Raw genomic sequence first — 12,315 nt, 5'->3', positions numbered from 1 at the left:
GGATACTGAAGCAGGATCAGTATTATATGTGTTTAAAGGACACACCAGATGGATTGCTGATATGGCTTATTCGCCTGATGGGAGGTACATTGCCTCAAGCAGTTTTGACAAGACAGTGGGAGTGTGGGATCCGGAATCAGGCCAGTGTTTGATTGTAATCCCATGTGAAGGTGGCTATGCTAATACGCTTGTATGGAATGCCTCTAAAGAAGGCCACTATCTGGTTACGGGCTGTGATGATTATTCTATTCGCATGTGGCAGATCGTGAAGGAGGATGAAGAATATCAATATCACCTAAAATGGGGCACCAGACAAACGGTCCTTAATGCAAGCAACGCTCGTATTCAAGATATAGATGGGTTGAGTGAAGTCAACAGGAAGCTTTTGGTGCAACGTGGAGCTATAGACAAGCAATCCTACCCTTTGGCTGCACATGAGGCGATCAAGAGTGTAGAAATGCCATCGACAGCATCCAAGGCCAAGAGTGCATCGTCCAGTCAAGTGAGCCATTATCGAGAACCACCAACAAAGGCAGATTTAGAGACAGAAGGTCTGAGCAAAGCAGTACTATTGACAGAGCCGATTGAAGCAAGCCAATCGATCAGAGATTACCGGTTCAAATACAGTGTGTGCAGCGAATGTAGTTTTGCACATGTCATTTCATGCAAACCTCGAAAGTGAAGGGAAACAAGAAGTAGGAAGCCATTTAGGATAAAGAATAAAGTGGGAAAAGATACTTGCTGATTAACTATCGAAAAAAAAAGAGAGTGAAGTATACACTGCTTTCTTGAACAAACAATAATGTCTTGAGGGATATTGCGTATTCATTGAAGAACATATTTAGTAACTACGCAAGTATAGGATCAATGTTTTATTTTCTATGCGAGGTAGGCTCCGGACTATTCGCACTGACATCGACCCTCACACTAACGAGAACATTTTCATACAGTTCTGAACCACGCCTGACTTTATGGAATTTCAAACCGGAGTGCAAGGATTAGTCTCAATAGACTTTCAAATGAGAGCCATTTGCCTCTATTTTATAAGGATACGAGCCGGAGACCGTGGCTTCGCCACGGCCTGCTCTTGCCTCGTAATAAAATTTAATGCTTACAACATAGTAAGTTATCTTTATCGTACAAAATAAAATACAAAAACAAAATAAAATACAAAATATAAATGCAAAATAAAATACAAAATATAAATGCAAGTAAAATACAAATAAGTGCTACAAAATAACGTCAGATTGAATAACGATGGAGATGAGCTGAAAGTTGACGTGAATGACTTGGAGATGAAGAAGCAGCAGGATGTCTGAAAACCAAGATATTGTGACTACAATGCGCCCTTGAAGACAATGTTTCTGGTGTATATCCCAGGCTTGGCTTGTACCTCCCCATTCCCGACCAGCACCTTAAGATTGTTTGGGTCGGTACACCGTGATAAAGCAACGTAGAGATGGCCATGACTGAAGACATCTTGAGGAAGATAAACACCGACATGTTTAAGTGTCTGTCCTTGTGACTTATTGATAGTCATGGCGAAGGCTGGCTTGACTGGAAATTGGCGTCTGCTGAACATAACTGGCGAAGAGCGGTCATCAATCGTTGTAAGCGGTATGCGAGGAATGAAAACACGCTTCCCTCGATATTGCCCATTGATAATCTCAGTCTGGATCATTCTTGTGCCCAACGCACGCACAATCATGCGGGTGCCATTACATAGTCCGCGCTTTGGATTCAAGTTGCGAAGAAGGATGACAGGTTGACCGACTTTCAACTCCAGTTTGAATGGAGGCAAGCCTGGTGGACTAAGCTTGTTTAGATATTCTACAGGATAATGGACCGGAGCTGTTGCTTCAGGGTCTTGTAGGCTATCTTGACCAATATAACTGACTGATTGCTGAGTACTACAGAGCATAGTGGTAGCCAATTGGTTTAGCCTGTCTACATCTTCATTGAGAGGGCTCAATATAGCGCGCTCAATGAGTATTTCAGGCCGGAGTCCAGCAGTTTCGATGTCTGGAAATATCTGCCTAATTAGTAGCTTTTCGTGACTGTGATCCTTATTTACAGCTGGGGCGTCAAGGACCAAGTTGTCAGGTATCCTGATATAGTCGACATGAGGGCCAAAACTAACGGTCGGCTCTGTCCCTTCACCAATACGGAGTAGCCATTCGACAAACACTTGGTTCTCAGGATGGCTGTTAACTCGCATATTCTTGCTTAGTCTGAGTGTCGTCACCGAAGGCCAAATATAAGATCTTTTCAATGAAGCATCCTCAATCTGAGCCTGTGTCCCACGGATGACAACCGGAAGTACCTGTCTGAAGTCGCCTCCAAATACAAACACTTTACCACCGAACGGAGTATCCTGTTCCATAATGTCTCGAAGCAGCCTGTCTACAGCCTCAAAACAATGCTTATGCTGCAAAGGAGCCTCATCCCAGAAGACGACATCAGCATTACGTATTCTTACGGCAGCATCTTGCCGCATACCAAGATAGCAGATGGAGCGACAGTCAACAGGGATCGGTATCTTGAACGTAGAATGGGCTGTATGGCCGTTATGGAGAATAAGAGAGGCAATTCCTGATGATGCGACAGCAATCACACTTCGCTTATGTCGGCCAGTGAGAGAACCAATGAGCGTGCTGTATAAAAAGGATTTGCCTGTTCCTCCTGGGCCATCAATGAAAAAAAGTCTCTCATGAACCTCACCCTTGGCTGCCTTAATGATGTGTTCAAAGGCTATCCTCTGGTCCAAGTTCAAGTGTATCACGTTATTGAGAGCCTCTTGTTCAAATTCCCATTGCTTCTGCGTGTCATCAACTTGATCTTCCTCCTGTAGGGCATTTTCTATTCCTTGAGGCATCTCTGGAAAGTTAGCCAGGCAGGACCCAAGCTCCTTCAGCACTTCATTCAGATCGTAGAGTGCCGAGCTCTTAGCTTGTTCCTCTGCGATACCCTCCGCAGTAGCAGTTGCTTCTCCCTGGAGTCCTTTACATATATGAAGGAAGTCTTCTGACAGGTCCCTTGCAAAGCGAGTCCAAAGAGCCAGTGGGTCAGAGAGACTACAGTTGATCATCATCTGCATTTGTTGCTTCTGCCCTCGAAATTTCTTTCTCAATGGCACTATTGAGCTTGAACCATGCCATGAGCTGCGAGTCTTGGGCACAGGAGATGACTCGCTCGAGGTTAGCATCAGGACCGAAGACCACTTGCTGCTGATCCTCCAGATGGACAGGCAGTCGAACAACATTATGGGATTGCCCATGGAGCGCAAAGCCATACATACGCCATAAGCTCTCGCAAGTAGATACATATCGGCTATCCCTGTATTTGCTGACCTCATCGAGATTAACATTTCCTCCATCCGCTGCCAGCCACGACAGCAACTGATGCTCTATCATGACCCTTGTGCACGTATTTGTAAATATACTTGACTGATGACACTGATCCACAGACTTCAACGTTAATATGAGCGTTATATTTGGTTGTAAGCCATAAATTGTGAGGAACAACCCAAGTGTTGTCGACAGTGTTGCCTTTTGAGTTTACAAAGGAGCGTGCAGGATCATTACGTCGACGATAGTTCGGGTAGCCATCCTCGCTTCTTGCAGTATTTCCCAAAAATGAGCGTGGGTACTTTTTGCTGCAGCTCCCTTCCACCATGCATGGCGCTTTAGAATTATGGACCCCACATGGCCCATGTACCATGTGGGAAGTTACTGGCTCGTACGCAAGCGGGGCACTGTGTCGATCGGGGATCTCTGCAGACACAATAGAGTCAATGTCGTCTGCAGTCCGAGGCTTGCTTCCATCGTCAAGAATTATGAGGAGATGCTGATGCGGCAAACCACGTTTCTGGAACTCGACGACCCAATTGTAAGCAATAACTTTCCCTAGGACATCTTTCTTGAAGAGGTCATCCTCTAGAGCCTTCTTTTTGAGATTAAATACTCGTACGCAAAGGTCAGGCCAATCAGCTGCTGTTTGGCCTTCATAAAGAGCCTCCTGGATCTCTGGCCACTGGGGATTACATGTGAAGGTGATGAAGAGATCTGGCTTGCCAAACTTCCGAACCATGGCAATGGCATCTTGGAACAACTGTTGCATAAATCTGGGGCCTCCAACAAAGGAAGATGGTAAGATAATCCGCTTTCCAATATTCTCTGGCCTGAGATTGAGGTCAATTGCATCTACTATGCCGATATATGCATCCGCTTTGAGCTTAGCTTGATTCATACTGATATATAGGAGCCGAGAAGTTTCCAACTTGTAATATTGGTCGACAATATATTGGTGAGCCAAACGTGGAATCATCCAAATGTAGGATCGTTGATCTGTTGAGCTGATTGGGCGGATTTGCAGTCTATATGCATAGAACTCCCTTTGGCTGACGAACTCTCGGGTTTTTTTCGTCCGGCTCTCATGAGGTTCCATCTGGTCATCCTCAACATCCTCACCATCGCTTTCTCCAAGAGACCTTTCAGAGCCTAGCTCTGACCCGCTTTCCTTCTTATACTTGCCGTATGTCCACCCACACTCACCATTCGGATGCAAGAGAACGTAGTGAAGGCTGTCGTATGACGGATGAGTCTCGCTGATCTGCTGTAAACCGCCCCCTTTGTATTCAATAACTATATCCCTTCTTGAAACTTGGCTATCATCACCAGGCATCAAAACAGCGATTTCAGAGGACGAAGGGGGACCATATTGTCTCCGTCCTTGGCTCCTTAGGTCACGTTGGGACTCAGCACGGATGACGACCCTTAACTGAGTATCTTGACCATTGACACGCTATTTAATGTTCTTGAGTAAACGGGCCATCGGGTGATGTCGTTCGAGAAGCTGTTGTAGCTCAATTAACAAACTGTTGTCGAGAGAACCTTCAAAGTACCCATTGCGAATTTTGGCCTGCTCTTCAGGGTCATGAATATGGCTGTGGATCTGTAAAAACTGAGGATCTACACCTTCAGACGGGCTCAGAGGGCCAATCAGGTGAGCGATACCTCCGATAATACGGAAAGTGTACACGCCTTGTTGGCTGTTTGCAAGGCTCCTGGCATGGTTTACTTTCATCGACGTAAAGGACAGAGCACAGTTGTATTGCCGTGCATTATTTCGAATGGCTTTGCTTCTCGCGTCTTGGCCACCAAAGACCTCTAAAAAGCGGCGCGGAATACCCTCCAGATGAGGGATTTTGACTTGACCTCTATCGCAGCACAAGGAAAATTCTGGTCGGTGCTTGGTGTTTTTCACTCGTTCTTCAAGGAACATGATAGCATTGCAATAAGGGCACCGGACCATCTGCTCTAAGCGGTGTCTATGGCGCTCGATATTGGGGCCTGAGATTAATTCTTGTTGGAACCTCCTTCTAGCGGTGGGGATAGTATCCATACTATTGGAATATAGAATCACAAATTTTTATTAATATTTTATATGGGCTTTTTCACTTTTTCACTTATCACAATATTTTTTTACACTAAAATAATAATAAGGGGAGGTCGGACTTACTCTTTATCGGGGCATGTGTTTCGGTTATGTCCTGGGCGACTGCATATACTGCACTGCCGTTGCACAGGCCGACAGGGTGACTGTAGCCTAGAGAGCAATGATAATGATGTTAGATTAGAAACGCAATACGTGGTAGTTTATAAATTCAATAAAATGTGAACCAAGAGTAGCTCACCTTCGTCTTCGCTCAGGTCTTTCGCTTTCACCTGGGCCATCAAGGCTAATGCTTCGTCTGCGAGTCGTCACAGGCTCGGTTCGATTCTGCATGGGGTCACTAAAGATAACATTGCAAAAGAAATGGCAATTTAGGATTGAAAAAAAAAATGCATTGCTAAGGATTACATATCGAAGCATCAAAATGGAGCTCACCCTTCATTATTTGGACATTTACTTAGAAGCAACTTGATGGTATAAGTTTGGTGTAGCCGAAGGGACCAATGTTTCCTGCGACCGGGAGAGCTCTAAGTTATAATCTTCTTGAGTAGGACAAACACAGCTGCTCTGAGAAGAACAACCTGTGTTCATGCAAACAACACAGCCAAGCCTGACTGCAAGCTCAGCTCTCATTGCCTCTTCTTTACGTCTTCTTTCTTTCTGTTCTTTTTTTTCCCCTTCTCTCTCTTGTTCAAGGAATTCAAATAGGGCGCACTCGTCAATGCAGTCATATATCATGTCATATAGCTTCTCTTCATTCTCCACATCCTCTGCTTGCCGGCCTGGTAACTCCTCTCTTACCTCCACAGGCTGTGCTCGGATGATACGTGGTACAGCCCGTCGAGATCGTCGTGCTCGGATGATGCATCGTACGCCTGAAGTGGAGCTGTCCGACGGAGGAACGGCTTTCGAGTGGTTCGAGTCACCATAAATAGAGCGAGGGCACTTGGTGGGCAACTGGCTTTTGGGAGGTGCAGCTGATGACGAACGTGTGGAACGTGTGGCAGCCAACGACGACGAACGTGTAAAACGTTTGGCAGGCATTTTTTTTTTTTTTTTTTTTTTAGCAGATAAAATAGACGAAAGCAATAAAAACAAAGGTCTGAGGAAAATGAAAGCAAGGATTCAGAAATATAGGTGCGTTGAGGGATTAAGATTGTAAAACAAAGCGAACAGGTTTATTTTAAATCTACAGTGCATCGTAGACGCGAAGCGATACTTTTTTTGCATGCTGATTTAAAGTTTCAAAATAAGGGTCGTGTCACATGGGCAAAATAAATTTAATTAAGGGACAGCGAATCACATTTTGACTCTATCCGTAAAAAAACAACCGAAATCCAATCACTCTACACTGGATGCCCCATTCTCCAATTAAATGAGACTCTTGCCACCCACAGATTCTTGCTTACCCATGGATGAGTGAATGCTCCAAGCTGTTGCTTATTTATGTTTTGTTCATTTATGATGCTCCAAAAGTTGTCACATAATTTCGCAGTCACATAATTTTTCTACCTGCTTTAATACAGCGTTTTTTTAACTTACCTTTGGATAAATTTTTTTATTCATTGGAACAATTTTAAAAAAAAACCGATAAAGTTTATTTTAAAATGGATAAAACAATTAAAAACGCTGTATATAGATTTTCTATGCGCAGCACTTTCTGTCCACACCATACTGCCACCATTTTTGAGAGCACTTTTTGCAATAAAGTAAAATACAAAAAGCAAATCATTTTTGTGTGCCAAATTATATTTATTATTCGAATTGATGGCTTTATTGTAAAGAACAAACGTAACGCAAGTTTTTAGTGTGTTATAGTGAAAATGAGCGCTGAGGTGAATCTCGCTGGCTTTGTTCTTGAAATAATAATTTTTGACGGCCTTCTCCATCGACTGAAGCCGAACAAAGCCGATAAAAGCACGATGCCATGTAGACAGAGTTGATGGTATTTTCCGAGAAATCGCGTCCTGGTGAAATAGTGGTTTATCTTTCGTTGAATAGTAGGCTGGAAGAGGTTTGGCGAATATTAATAATTTCCCCAGGGGAACAGTATTCAAAAATAGATGGCCGAATTTGTCGCTTAATAAAAAATCTTCGCAGAGATGAAATCGATGGCCTTGATGAAAGAAGTTCGAAACCCACATGAATGAGAAAGATGTTCGATCTAACTAATATATAAAAAGAATTTGGTTTCTTTTGAGGCTGAATTAAATTGTGGCTAACAAGACAGACATCTAATGATTGTGGCTAGTATGGTCGCTAATTGGAGTTGTGACAATAATTGAGAGTCGTTGTGGACCTTGTTGTCTTTCAAATAAACCCCCTGCATAAAATCATAGTCGCTGGTGGCAAAATACCAAACGAACTTCTTTTTACTATTATATTAAACTTAAAGTCTGCTCTCTCATTCTTAAATACAAGACCTCTCCTATTATTATATAGAAACACTCTCATTGCTTAAAAAATGACAAGTGGCTGACTAATTGCTGCTCGCTTACTGGAAAAAAATAAAAATGATGGATCGCTTCTGTCAAATAAAAAGACTGCTCTATTTTGTTGATGCTGAAAATTGTTCCACAGAGTCTTGATACATTCAATTCATGATAAAGCAAACTGTTCATACATGTCTTGTTCTAAATGTTGGCTATACATTGCTTGTTGTTTTTTCTTTGTGGTAATTACAAGTCATTTGTATTAGACTTTCTGAGGTGTGCTTTTTTAGATGGACTTGGTTCTTCATCAACCTCTGCTCTTCTTTTGAATTTCTTTAGTTTGTCAAGAAACCTGACATGTCTTGCTGGGAAAATGGCTCCAAAGTTGCTGTCATCCACATTAATGACGACTCTTTTTAGTCCTTGTGAGGGATTAGAACCAAGCTCGGGATCTGGATCGGGACGTTGGAAGCGAATTACTTCTGCGGGATACGCTATGATCATACTGATGTAAACGCCTGAGGGACATAAATCTTGCAGGCTAGGAGGCTCAGATGCAGCCGTTCCTTTTTTAGATATTTGTTCCTTTTGGTGTTCCTTATTTATCTTTTCTTGCATATATTCATCGCTGGTAGTGGCAAGTGCAGCTTCTGCATCAACAAGTGGAAGACGTACGCGTAATTTCAACTGGAGTTGGATAAAAAATCATAATAAAAAAGTTAAGCGAACGAATATGATGGTGGAGATATCTTATAGAAAGAAAAAAACAAAACAAAAAACATGCTGTATACCTGGACAAATATTGGAATCTTCTTTCCGTTGACACTAACAATGAAAATGATATCCGGGCCTGACACGCGAGGGGATGGGAAATAAAACGGAGGAATACTCTTGTCTCCTCGCATTGAGTTGCCATTAACATGTGCTTCCATAAAGCCATGAGTCGAGATGTCATGGTATGTGATTGCAAGTTGTTCCTGTTTATTGTATCCTACAATCGTCACATCTCCTCTTAGTTCCTCGGGAATACTGTTGCCACTTGGTAATGGCCACTTAGACAAAGGCATAGCTCTGAATGTCTCAATGAAAACTGGCGGCATACATGTCTCCCACATTGTCCCATGTACTGAGGCGTTGGTCGATGTTATCATTGCTCGCTCCGCGGCTTTAATGAATAAAGGGTCCTTTTCCATGAAGTAGTTTTTGGCTGCGCTAGAGGTGAGTAATATTCAATATTAGTGAGTAAGGGTGCTTTTTAAAAATAAAATAAAAAAGTTAAAAATACCACAATTTTAATAAAGGCACATACCGTAGCACGAAAGGCTCATCCAAAGTAGTTATTGCCTTGTTTCCAAGAATCCTTATGCGGCCAAATGCAGCTTCGACTAGCTGCGCATCATCCTCTAGAATAAACTCAGTCTCTCCAAGTAGATACCAACGGAAGAGGAATAATTCAAGCGTCTCCTCTATATTTGAGCATGATTTGAATTGTTCTTGGTGTTTGGCGATCTTTGATTGGACCCCTAATTTGTGGAATAAGCGTTAATATATTTTGATGATTGATCATGCAAGTCATCTGGAGCGAAATAAAAAAAAAATAAAAAAAAAATAAAAAAAAAAAACACTATTCGCGCGTACTTAAAAGTTCACTAATGAGATTTCCTCGACGTTCTTTTTCCTTCCATGATGTTAACATTGATTCAGTATCATCAATAATGCTCTCCCATTTGTTTGGGTTGCCTGTCCTGATTATTCCTTCGATGGCCCTATCACAATACATGGATAAGTTAGTCATCTCAAGCACATTGGCTTAGAGTTGTAATAATGATTCAAGTACACAAATTCACCCCATGGAGGAACATTGCCTCCTTGCACGAATAAATGCTCCACATCACAGTGTTCCTTACGCTCTGTGTTAGAAACAAAGATGAGATGCAAATTGGTGCGGTGTCTAAAACAAATAATACAGAGCCTTACGTGCATATGGGTCTAAATCTTCCTCCAAGCCTTTGATATAACGCGCTGACTGCTTCTTCTGGGAGTAAGGCATCCACCGCATTTTTCGATTCGTCATTCGGTAGTTGATCTTTTACGCGATCAATAAATGACTGAACTGATGTTTGACTGGTCCACCCAGGGAATTCCAAATAACTACATGTGGGTGATGACGTTAATTATGTTAGAAATAAAGTAGTAAAAGAAAAGTTGAAAGTTCAAAGATTCAAAAAAATTCAATAAGGACTTACGGAAATGTCATTGACCCCTCTTCTTTCACACCATCGCCTGAAGACTGTGCCCAATGGAGAGTTCTGATGCTCAGTCCTGTGCCGCAATAGATGATTGTAAGTTCTCCTCGATCTCCTGGTCTTCTGAATCCATGTAGAACAGGTGAAAGTAGCGGTCTAAGCTCCGATTCTACATATGATGACTCGAACAAATTATAGCCTTGATCGCCTAGAATCTGTGCCTCGTCTACAACAAGCCGTAGCTTGGACTTTTTTGTAAAATTAGGGTAGCTAAGGGAAGCGAGGTGACTCCGTACTGACAAGAGCTCTTCACTGACAACAGCCGTCAGAGATAACTCGGAAATGGTATGCTCTTGCAGTCTCCCGAAGAGGATCTTGAAGAGCGACATGAACACATCTTCGAACATGGTTGGACATACTTGAAGGATAGCCCATCTGGAACTAGAAAATGTCCTTTCGCAACCCGGTATCGATAAGCAATAATTGAGGATCATCAGACGGGAGAGAAAGAGCAAGAGCGTCATGTTTCTTGCGAAATCCGTATTGTGTTTTCGGCCTAGTCCATCGCGCGTCTTCACAAGGATCGAGGTTGCCAAGTAGGAGAGATCGTCACTGCCAAGGTCCTTGTCCGATGCGTTAAAATAGAAACCCCACTGTAGACAGAGCATCTCTACTACTGATCGAGTCTTGCCACACCCCTACAATCAATCATAAATCAAGTCACATATTAGAATATTAACAAATAACAAGCCAATCTCTACTGCGACCTATCATGCTTATGACTTACAGACACCCCAAAGACTGGTACATCTTGTGATTCAGTCCTTTCCAACTCCTGAAGTATGACGTTTGATTTGAATCGTTCGGGTATATTCTCAGTGGAAGGAGTTGGGAGATCCAGGAATAAGAAATTCGGGCGTGAATCAGGCGCTGTTGTTTTTCCTCTTCTCCAGACTCTTGGTAATCCAGTTATGACTTCTGTTGTAAGTGGAGGCATTCTTGTGCCTTTGACGTATTCATTTAAAAAGACAACCGCTGGAGAGTCGCTGGCGAAAAAGCTAGCGGTGATCTTTTTGATTGTTGTCTCCAGATCTTCTACAAAATTAATTAAATTAATTATCCAATTAGCATTCCGATGAATCAGCAGGTTATTTCTAATTCATCCGCCGTGTACTTACGAGATGGTGAGGTTGGCCTTGAGGGAGGAGGGGACAGAGATAAGCGGCTTGACTGCGGCGCTTGAACAGCGGGAAGGCTATGTGCCCCTTTTTTTTTTAATTAAAAAAAAAAGAAATAAGGCAATTAGACGCGCCATCACTATAATCATTACCAATCCATGAAAAAAGTATTAATCTTGTCGCGTTATAATTTCAAACATGACTCAATCAATCTTGATTAAATAATTCTTACCTGCCAATGGCCGCTGAACAATGATGTGAATGGTTTTCTTGGGTGGCGCTGCTCCAAAGACGTCAGAAATCTCGCATGTTGAGTCTTCAAGTTCCTCTGGCTTCTTCCTTGACTCTTCATTGGCGGTCAGATTGTTAAGCGCGATTTGTCTTTTGGGTGCAGAAGGGAGTGAGACAAGCCAGAGATTGAGCTTATCGGCTGCAATATCGTCAAACTCGGGTTCCTTCTCCTTTTTGATTGCCTTCTTGAGAGCAGCGATTGAATCGTCGGCGTCCAGTTTGACTTCAAATGCTGAAGAATCGCCATCAAGAATGCAAAAGAGCTTGACTTTGTTGCTTGTCATCTGGATTGATTGCGCGTTATTATAATGAAATAAGTGTTACCGAGGTTGGATGTAGTTAGTAAGTCATTATGATTAGTGAGTAACAATGGCGATTAAAAAATACCATCACCCGGCTTGCGCTTAAAAATATTTTTAATCTCATATTTTCATCTTTCTATTCTCATTACTCCAATCATGTCTTTTTACTACTCGTCTTTTTTCTCCATAATCTACAATCATTCCCCTTTCTTGCACTCTAGCGCTATATATTCTATATTTTCACATTCACTTTAAATTCATTACGCGTGTTCTCTATTATTAATCTATTTCAGACAAAGGTAATTCTTTAAGACGCTGGACAAGAGCTCGTAATCTAAATCATCCTTCATTTACTCTGTAATCAGGCCAATACAATTTTACAACTTTTTCTATTATTAATCCTTGCATCCAT

General features: G+C 42.3%; 3 protein-coding genes across 3 annotated transcripts; all 3 read right to left on the bottom strand.

Annotated features, from left to right (window-relative positions):
- Positions 1-8,023: 8,023 nt before the first annotated feature.
- BCR41DRAFT_31340 (hypothetical protein) lies at positions 8,024-9,770 on the bottom strand. The gene is made up of 4 exons (XM_022021131.1): positions 9,525-9,770; positions 9,196-9,409; positions 8,678-9,098; positions 8,024-8,573 (listed from the first exon to the last, which is right to left on the bottom strand). The coding sequence occupies exons 1-4, from the start codon at positions 9,679-9,681 to the stop codon at positions 8,133-8,135; spliced, it is 1,233 nt and encodes a 410-aa protein (XP_021875010.1). The 5' UTR covers positions 9,682-9,770; the 3' UTR covers positions 8,024-8,132.
- BCR41DRAFT_31343 (hypothetical protein) lies at positions 9,771-11,267 on the bottom strand. The gene is made up of 3 exons (XM_022021136.1): positions 10,920-11,267; positions 10,133-10,830; positions 9,771-10,037 (listed from the first exon to the last, which is right to left on the bottom strand). The coding sequence occupies exons 1-3, from the start codon at positions 11,127-11,129 to the stop codon at positions 9,860-9,862; spliced, it is 1,086 nt and encodes a 361-aa protein (XP_021875009.1). The 5' UTR covers positions 11,130-11,267; the 3' UTR covers positions 9,771-9,859.
- On the bottom strand, positions 11,217-11,986 carry BCR41DRAFT_31338 (hypothetical protein). The gene is made up of 3 exons (XM_022021129.1): positions 11,543-11,986; positions 11,311-11,449; positions 11,217-11,227 (listed from the first exon to the last, which is right to left on the bottom strand). The coding sequence occupies exons 1-2, from the start codon at positions 11,883-11,885 to the stop codon at positions 11,388-11,390; spliced, it is 405 nt and encodes a 134-aa protein (XP_021875008.1). The 5' UTR covers positions 11,886-11,986; the 3' UTR covers positions 11,217-11,227; positions 11,311-11,387.
- Between the last annotated feature and the right edge of the window lie 329 nt (positions 11,987-12,315).

Source organism: Lobosporangium transversale (genome assembly GCF_002105155.1).
Source record: "Lobosporangium transversale strain NRRL 3116 chromosome Unknown BCR41scaffold_123, whole genome shotgun sequence".
Taxonomy (NCBI): domain Eukaryota; kingdom Fungi; phylum Mortierellomycota; class Mortierellomycetes; order Mortierellales; family Mortierellaceae; genus Lobosporangium; species Lobosporangium transversale.
The sequence above is the reverse complement of the archived record's forward strand: the minus strand, read 5'-3'. Positions and strand labels throughout refer to the sequence as shown.

Coding starts and splice junctions, on each gene's coding strand:
- BCR41DRAFT_31340 (XM_022021131.1), bottom strand. CDS start 9,681: ATGACTAACTTATCCATGTATTGTGATAGGGCCATCGAAGGAATAATC. Junction 9,099..9,195: donor GATGAGCCTTTCGTGCTACG/GTATGTGCCTTT, acceptor ACTCACCTCTAG/CGCAGCCAAAAACTACTTCA. Junction 8,574..8,677: donor AGATTCCAATATTTGTCCAG/GTATACAGCATG, acceptor ATCCAACTCCAG/TTGAAATTACGCGTACGTCT.
- BCR41DRAFT_31343 (XM_022021136.1), bottom strand. CDS start 11,129: ATGCCTCCACTTACAACAGAAGTCATAACTGGATTACCAAGAGTCTGG. Junction 10,831..10,919: donor TACCAGTCTTTGGGGTGTCT/GTAAGTCATAAG, acceptor GATTGATTGTAG/GGGTGTGGCAAGACTCGATC. Junction 10,038..10,132: donor GAGGGGTCAATGACATTTCC/GTAAGTCCTTAT, acceptor ACCCACATGTAG/TTATTTGGAATTCCCTGGGT.
- BCR41DRAFT_31338 (XM_022021129.1), bottom strand. CDS start 11,885: ATGACAAGCAACAAAGTCAAGCTCTTTTGCATTCTTGATGGCGATTCT. Junction 11,450..11,542: donor TGTTCAGCGGCCATTGGCAG/GTAAGAATTATT, acceptor TAATGATTATAG/TGATGGCGCGTCTAATTGCC.